We start from the raw sequence: 8,014 nt of genomic DNA on the forward strand, positions 1-8,014 counted from the left end.
AGATAATACGGACGGTCCCTTTAATGTGCATCCTGACTGTTTGAGGACACTGAATATGTAGTTCTCTTTGCAGAATAAACTGCTGTGACTGTGAGAAAGAAGCTTCATCCATTCAAACCACTGCATTTAACGGGTCTCAACACATTCAGAGGACACAGACATGAGTTTTAAAGGTCCCGTATTCTGCTGAAGCCACAGACTGACTACAGACCGCCCTCCATCTGTCAGTGAACATGTGTGAATCGGGCTCCCTTCATGACGTCATAAGGGGATCTGTCGATCACGTGACCTCCTCCAGCCAGTCAGCAGGTAGATAAACCTGTGCTGGAAACACCTTAAACACCGGAAACCTGAAGAAATAAGACGAAGAGCTGAAACCACCTCAGATCCTCAATGTGGCAGCACGTGATGTCACGTCACATGATCAGTAGTTATTTTATTGATCTGTAGTTCTATCATTGATAGAAAGATAGATAGAGAGATATTGAAGACTTTTAAAATATTACTTTCATTGCTTTTCCTTTTCCTTCTTGAATACAAAGAATTTACCTTTTTTTGCTTGTTAATTTATTTTGGTGAATCAGGATTTAGATTTTGTTCAACCACAAACGATCAAAAGTTAAATGTGAGAAAACAGAACAAAGTTCAAACCTGTCAGACATATTCATCCTAATTTATTTACAAATTTACACCAATAAAATGTTGCTGCAGGACGACGTCACGATGACGTAGCAGTCTAAACAGGAAGTGTGGACAGCACGCTTCAGTTTTCCTCCACGTGACCGCAGGCTCCAGCAGCTGGTCAGTAACAGACTACATACATGCCGGTGGGTGCGTTTAACTCATTATAGCTTATAGATTTGAACCTTATTGGCGCCGTAAAGTTCCACCGAAACGCAGCGCTGGTAGAGCAGCCAGAATGTTAGCATAGCATAGCTCTGATCCGTTCCGCCAAACTTCGTTCAGAAAAGCCGCAGTTTAGAAGATGTTTGCTTGTCGGTTAGCGGACAGACTTGTCAAACCATAAATGCAATATTACTATAAATCATTATGGCCCCGTAGTCACTTCGGCACACCTCTGAATCGTTCATTCCAATCAAATTTCAATAGAATCGTGATTTATCTTCCGCTCTTAGCGCAGGAGAAAGCCCGGTGAACTTGCCGACCCACAGTGAAAGGAAACGGTGAAAGGTTGGTAAGATCCGGTAAATGTGTGCTGGTTGTCTGTCGGCTCGAATGATAAATTGCTTAAATTCAGGTCTGAAGCTAAAGGTGTTCAGTTATCCTCTGGTCGGGGGCACTTTAGCTGCACCCGAAGCCGCATTAAATCAGCTCTTCTTTGACTGGAGTTTCGCCTGCAAGTAAAGCAGGTTGTCGGCACCAGAAGGAGCCCAGAGCAGGTAGTTTCTAACCCAGAGGTCCAGGTGAGTGTGGGACTGACTGCTGGCTGCTCCGTGTGTCGGCAGGACGACTGAGCCGCCATGATGGCAGCAGAGAGGCTGAGCTTCAGGAACGTCACCGCCCTGGCTCCCATGGTCCGGGTCGGGACTCTGCCCATGAGGCTGCTGGCTCTGGACTACGGAGCTGATGTGGTTTACTGTGAGGTATGGATGGATGGAGGGAGGGAGGGAGGGATGGATGGAGGGAGGGACACATGCAGAATCACTGTTTCTATGAGCGTTAAAGTGATGTAACTGTGTTTGTTTCAGGAGCTGATCGACATCAAAATGGTCCAATGTCAGAGGGTGAAGAACGGTAAGAGAGTCCCGCTCCCTGTAGACCGGTAGCTGGAGGTCCTCCTCCCTGTAGACCGGTAGCTGGAGGTCCTCCTCACTGTAGACCGGTAGCCGGAGGTCCTCTTCACTGTAGACCGGTAGCTGGAGGTCCTGCTCCCTGTAGACCGGTAGCCGGAGGTCCTCTTCACTGTAGACCGGTAGCTGGAGGTCCTGCTCCCTGTAGACCGGTAGCCGGAGGTCCTCTTCACTGTAGACCGGTAGCTGGAGGTCCTGCTCCCTGTAGACCGGTAGCCGGAGGTCCTCTTCACTGTAGACCGGTAGCCGGAGGTCCCCCTCACTGTAGACCGGTAGCCGGAGGTCCTGCTCCCTGTAGACCGGTAGCCGGAGGTCCTGCTCCCTGTAGACCGGTAGCCGGAGGTCCTGCTCCCTGTAGACCGGTAGCCGGAGGTCCTCTTCACTGTAGACCGGTAGCCGGAGGTCCCCCTCACTGTAGACCGGTAGCCGGAGGTCCCCCTCACTGTAGACCGGTAGCCGGAGGTCCCCCTCACTGTAGACCGGTAGCCGGAGGTCCCCCTCACTGTAGACCGGTAGCTGGAGGTCTAGTGGTCTTAAACACCAGACCACAGTCTAACTTCGTGGTCTTGGGTCGTGTGTTTGATCAGAGGTGCTGCAGACGGTGGATTTCGTGGCTCCAGATGATCGAGTGATGTTCAGGACCTGTGAGAGAGAGACGGGCCGAGTCGTCTTCCAGATGGTGAGACAGAAACATGAATCGTTGCTGTGTTTCTTCAGTTTGCTGCGGCCTCAGTCTGACTTCCCTCCTCTGGTTTCCAGGGAACAGCCGATCCGGACCGGGCGCTGACCGTCGCCCGGCTCGTGTGAGTCCACGGCACCACATGACCCGGTTCGCCTCTGTTTGATCTGATCGATCCGTTCGCCAGACTTCACTCAGAAAAAGTTTGCTCGTCGCTCAGTGAGCCGACGTGACGGAACACAAATCGAATGTTTCCTCACGTGTTTGTGGCTCAGAAGTTACTTCAGCATAGTTTTGAATCGGTCCAACAGAACCTCATAGACACACGTTCAAATGACCGGAAGTCCATTTAAAATACATTCATTCGTCCGAAGCAGTGATTGAGCCATTTTATATCCCATGATGCTTTGTTGAATCTGGTGGGTTAAAGTTAATGTGCTGCTCACAGGGAGGACGACGTGGCTGCGATCGACGTGAATATGGGATGTCCAAAAGAATACTCCACGAAGGTGAGTCTCCTGTCAGCAACCTGCTGCTCTGGCTGAACTCTGGCTGAACTCTGGCTGAACTCTGGCTGAACTCTGGCTGAATTCTGGCTTGTGGCCTCTTGCAGGGCGGGATGGGAGCTGCTCTTCTGTCACATCCGGACAAGATCGAGGCGGTGAGTCCTTCAGACAGACAGACAGGCTGCAGGTTATCGATCACATGAAGAAAGTGTTGAAGTAACTTTTCTCTGCAGATCCTGAAGAAGTTGGTGTCTGGAGTCACTAAACCGGTCACCTGTAAGATCCGGATCCTGCCGTCGGTAAGATGTGAAACATTCAGTTTCTTTTGTCTTTTACAATATTTAGTTTGAAACTTGTTCGCCACGTTAACATGAATTATTCTTCGGAGTAGAAAGTCCAGTGGATCGGTGTTATTGATCTGGGGTGCTGGGATCTCTTCCTGCTCTAACTGCTTTCCTGTGTGCTGCTTTCAGCTGGAGGAGACCATCAGTCTGGTCCGCAGGATCGAACAGACCGGCGTCGCCGCGGTCGCCGTTCACGGCAGGTAAGCAGCTGCTGGTCCCACCTCAGATCGTTTAAAGACGTCGGCGTCGGTGTGCTTTCGCTCATGACCTTCATCTGACCTGGAGTCAGTCTCACAGATGTTCTGCTAACTGAAGATCTTCATCTGCAACTCGTGTATCATCATTTGTGCACTCATAGATAAATCTATGAGAGGATCTCAGTGGATCCCTTCCTGGCTGCAGGCAGAACAGGAGGGCGGTTGGTCCAGGTGGTGTTGCCATACGCAGCTGGCACCACGGGGTTCGTCTGGATGGGATCCACAGAGATATCTGAACTAGAGAGAGATTCAAACGATGGCACATGAGGACACAGAAGCAGGTTCACATGTCGGTCATGTTGAACGTGAGGCTTTAGTGGATCAGGATGCTCTCACACCTGCTAGACTCTTGTCATGAGTCTGATCCAGTCAGAGACACTCAGCCTTCCTTCCTTCCTTCCTTCCCTTCCTTCCTTTCCTTCCTGTTCAGGTTTAAGGACGAGCGTCCCAGACACCCGGTCCACTGCGACTACATTCAGGCCGTCGCTCAGGCGGTTTCCATCCCCGTCATCGCCAAGTAAGCCGTCACTGTTACTGATGACACATCAGGGTGTAGCTGTAAAATCTGAAGTGTTGTCGTGTCCCTAAACGCACCACCAGGAGGGTTCTTTAAGACGATGTTTAGTCCAGGTATCAGACAAACGTCAGTAGTTCTCAGACTGAAGCACAAACAGACGATGTTTGTTGGTTAAAGCCGCCGACGTCCCGTCTCTCCTGCAGCGGAGGATCTCTGGATCTGGTGAAGACCAACGGCGACATCGAGGAGTTCAGGAGGGCGACGGGCGCATCGTCCGTCATGTTGGCCCGCGCCGCCATGTGGAACGCTTCGGTGTTCAGTAACCACGGACCGCTTCCTGTGGAGAAGGTCATGGAGGATTACCTCAAATATGTGAGTGACAGAGGTCAACTAGAGATCTGATCAGATTCCCTGAGGCTAAAAACACTTGTAGTGACCTGCTGCGATCAGGTGCGGGGTCTCCAGAGGAGTTACCCCTCAGTCCGCGGGGACCTCTGAGGAGCCGATGCTCACCGACTCTGTTCCGGTTGTCTCGTGTCTCGCAGGCGATCCGGTACGACAACAACGTCTTCAACACCAAGTACTGCCTGTGCCAGATGCTCAGAGACAAGGTGGAGTCTCCTCTGGGGAAGAGGGTGCAGGCGGCTCAGACCAGCGCCGAGATCAGGTGCGGGACTTTTCCTCGTGTGTTCCCGGTGACAGGTCGCCGACGTGGCGTGACGCGGTGTGCATGTGTTGCAGCGAGGCGTACGGGCTGCAGCAGCTCTACCGGCAGACCCAGGACCGGCTGCGGACCAGGAGGGACGGCCTGCAGAGCAGCAGCCAGCCGGACCGACCAGAGGTGGACGGAGACGTGACCAGCATGGCCGTCAAGTTTGAGCGGTCAGTGTGTGTGTGTGTGAGAGTGTGTGTGTGAGTGTGTGTGAGTGTGTGTGAGTGTGTGTGAGTGTGTGTGAGTGTGTGTGAGAGTGTGAGAGTGTGTGAGAGTGTGTGAGAGTGTGTGTGAGAGTGTGTGAGAGTGTGAGAGTGTGTGTGAGTGTGAGTGTGTGTGTGAGTGTGAGAGTGTGTGAGAGTGTGTGAGAGTGTGTGAGAGTGTGTGAGTGTGTGAGAGTGTGTGAGAGTGTGAGAGTGTGTGAGAGTGTGTGAGAGTGTGTGAGAGTGTGTGTGTGTGTGTGAGTGTGAGAGTGTGTGAGAGTGTGTGAGAGTGTGTGAGAGTGTGTGAGAGTGTGTGAGAGTGTGAGAGTGTGTGTGAGTGTGTGTGAGTGTGAGAGTGTGTGAGAGTGTGTGAGAGTGTGAGAGTGTGTGAGAGTGTGTGTGTGTGAGAGTGTGTGAGTGTGAGAGTGTGTGTGTGCGTGAGAGTGTGTGCGTGTGTGTGTGCGTGTGTGTGAGAGTGTGAGAGTGTGTGTGTGTTTCTACTGAGGTGTTTGAGGGTCTGCTGTCTCTCTGGGTCCAGGAGAGAGTACCCCCCCCAGATCACCCCCAAGATGTTCCTGCTGGAGTGGAGCCGCAAGGAGAAGCTGGAGCAGCCGGCCTACGAGACGGTAAGAACCAGAACCACCAAAACCGAGAAGGGACACAGCTCTGAAACGTGATCCGCAGGGTGAGACTGGTACTGGACTGGACTGATGGTGGACTGGTACTGGTATTGGACTGGGCTGATGGTGGACTGGTACTGGACTGATGGTGGACTGGTACTGGACTGGACTGGACTAATGGTGGACTGGTACTAGACTGGACTGATGGTGGACTGGTACTGGACTGGACTGGACTGATGGTGGACTGGTACTGATGGTGGACTGGTACTGATGGTGGACTGGTACTGGACTGGACTGGACTGATGGTGGACTGGTACTGGACTGGACTGGACTGATGGTGGACTGGTACTGATGGTGGACTGGACTGATGGTGGACTGGTACTGGACTGGACTGATGGTGGACTGGTACTGGACTGGTACTGGACTGATGGTGGACTGGTACTGGACTGGACTGGACTGATGGTGGACTGGTACTGATGGTTCCCAGGTTTCCTCCACTGTGATGATGATGATGTTAATCATCAGCTGCTTCGTCCTGAATCAGAACAGTCGGTCTGCTTCTATCTGATCAGCTGATTGTGTGTTCAGGTGCAGCGCTCTCAGGATCGAGCCTTTCAGTCCACTGTGAGGGTAGCAGAGAGGAAGTACAGATCTTCACTGTGGTCAGTACACACACACACACACACACACAGTCACACACACACACACACAGTCACACACACACAGTCACACACACACAGTCACACACACACACTCACACACACACAGTCACACACACACAGTCACACACACACAGTCACACACAGTCACACACACACACAGTCACACACAGTCACACACACACACACACACACTCACACACACACACAGTCACACACACACACAGTCACACACACACACAGTCACACACACACACACACACAGTCACACACAGTCACACACAGTCACACACACACACACACACACACACAGTCACACACACACACACACACACACACACACACACTCACTGACAAAAACACTCGAGCGTTTTAAAACTAAACCCCAAAGTCTCCCAGCAGCTCCTGAGAGGCAGAAACAGTGTTTTTCTGAATGGAGTCTGGTGTGTTGGAGGAGCGGAGATCACCGAGGCAGAGTCTCCACACGGCACGCTGACCGTCTGCTCGTTTCTCAGGGAGAAGTCAAAGAAGTTTGCCGAACAGGCGGCCGCCATCGTGTGTCTGCGAGTCCTGGGGGTACCGGAGGGTCGCATCGGAGAGGAAGACTCCGGCCTGGTCTGCAAGAGGAAGAGAGACGGGAAGACCAACGGCGGCACAGAGGAGCAGGGGAGCAAGAAACGCCACGCAGCCGCCATCCAGGACACGGACGGGTCCAAGACCGCCGCGCTGGCCAACGGAGACCAGCACAGACCGGACACGCCCCCAGAGGAGCCGAGGGGTTAGCGGGGGGTTAGCGGGGGGTTAGCGGGGGTGACAGACGTCTCTTGTTTTAAGGAGGAGGATGGAGCAGAGGAACCAAACAGTTTAAAAAGAAGCTTTTCCTCTTGTGTTTTTTCAGCTCTCCTTCCCTTCATGTTTTAGGACAGTTCACTGTTCGTCGCCTGGTTTGGGGGGCGCCTGGGGGGGTCACGTTAGAGTTTCATCACTTCAGATATTTCAAGAACTCGTATTAACTTAAACCTCTGTGCCTTACAGAAGAACTTCTTTTGTCCTGATCTTGGATGGTCCTTAAACTTAACGCCTGATTCTGGTTTGAACGAGTTTCACTGTCAGACTGAAGTCGATAAATGGAGCCACATGTTTCTGCTGTCGTCCACCTTCATGTTCTGACAGGCTCAGAGTGTTATTCTAAGTGTGTGACAGCATCATGGAAAGGATCCCTACAGAGAGAGACCTGGAAGATCCTTTTGGTTTAACCACAAACAGCACACACACCAGACTACATTCACTAAAACAGGGATTTTAGAGAACAGGACACAGGAGCTGCTGATGGAGGCAGCGGCAGAGCAGCAGCTCTAAAATCCCTGTTTTAGTGAATGTAGTCTGGTGTGTGTGCAGAGATTGCAGTTGTCCCAAAGGATCACGTTTCAGAGTGTTATTTTCATCTTATTTTATTTTGATCGATGTGAACGAACTCCTGAGACAAACATGATTAAAAACATGAAGGAGCCAACTGTTGCCTTCAGGTTCCTTGGTTGTGATGACCCCAGTGGTGCTGAGTGGTTGAAATAATCTGGGTTTGTCTTTTAATTTAAACTCTGACAGTCCTGGTTTGAACCACCTAGCCTCTGACGTCATCACGGGGCGCTAAGGGTGCCTTCAGGGGCACTGGGAGATATGACCAGCGAGCTGTTTGAGTTCACAGA

At 51.8% G+C, this 8,014-nt stretch overlaps 1 protein-coding gene across 1 annotated transcript; it reads left to right on the forward strand.

Moving 5' to 3' along the window:
- The first annotated feature begins 783 nt into the window (after positions 1–783).
- Positions 784–7,091, forward strand: dus2 (dihydrouridine synthase 2). Its single transcript, XM_070830374.1, has 17 exons — positions 784–827; positions 1,137–1,191; positions 1,467–1,604; positions 1,710–1,755; positions 2,399–2,490; positions 2,571–2,614; positions 2,939–2,999; positions 3,104–3,151; positions 3,230–3,295; positions 3,470–3,540; positions 4,028–4,114; positions 4,318–4,486; positions 4,660–4,781; positions 4,856–4,996; positions 5,568–5,655; positions 6,238–6,311; positions 6,824–7,091. Exons 3-17 carry the CDS (start codon positions 1,482–1,484, stop codon positions 7,089–7,091), a joined length of 1,500 nt encoding a protein of 499 aa, XP_070686475.1. The 5' UTR covers positions 784–827; positions 1,137–1,191; positions 1,467–1,481.
- Positions 7,092–8,014: the final 923 nt, after the last annotated feature.

Source organism: Pempheris klunzingeri, chromosome 5 (genome assembly GCF_042242105.1).
Source record: "Pempheris klunzingeri isolate RE-2024b chromosome 5, fPemKlu1.hap1, whole genome shotgun sequence".
NCBI classification, from domain to species: Eukaryota; Metazoa; Chordata; class Actinopteri; order Acropomatiformes; family Pempheridae; genus Pempheris; species Pempheris klunzingeri.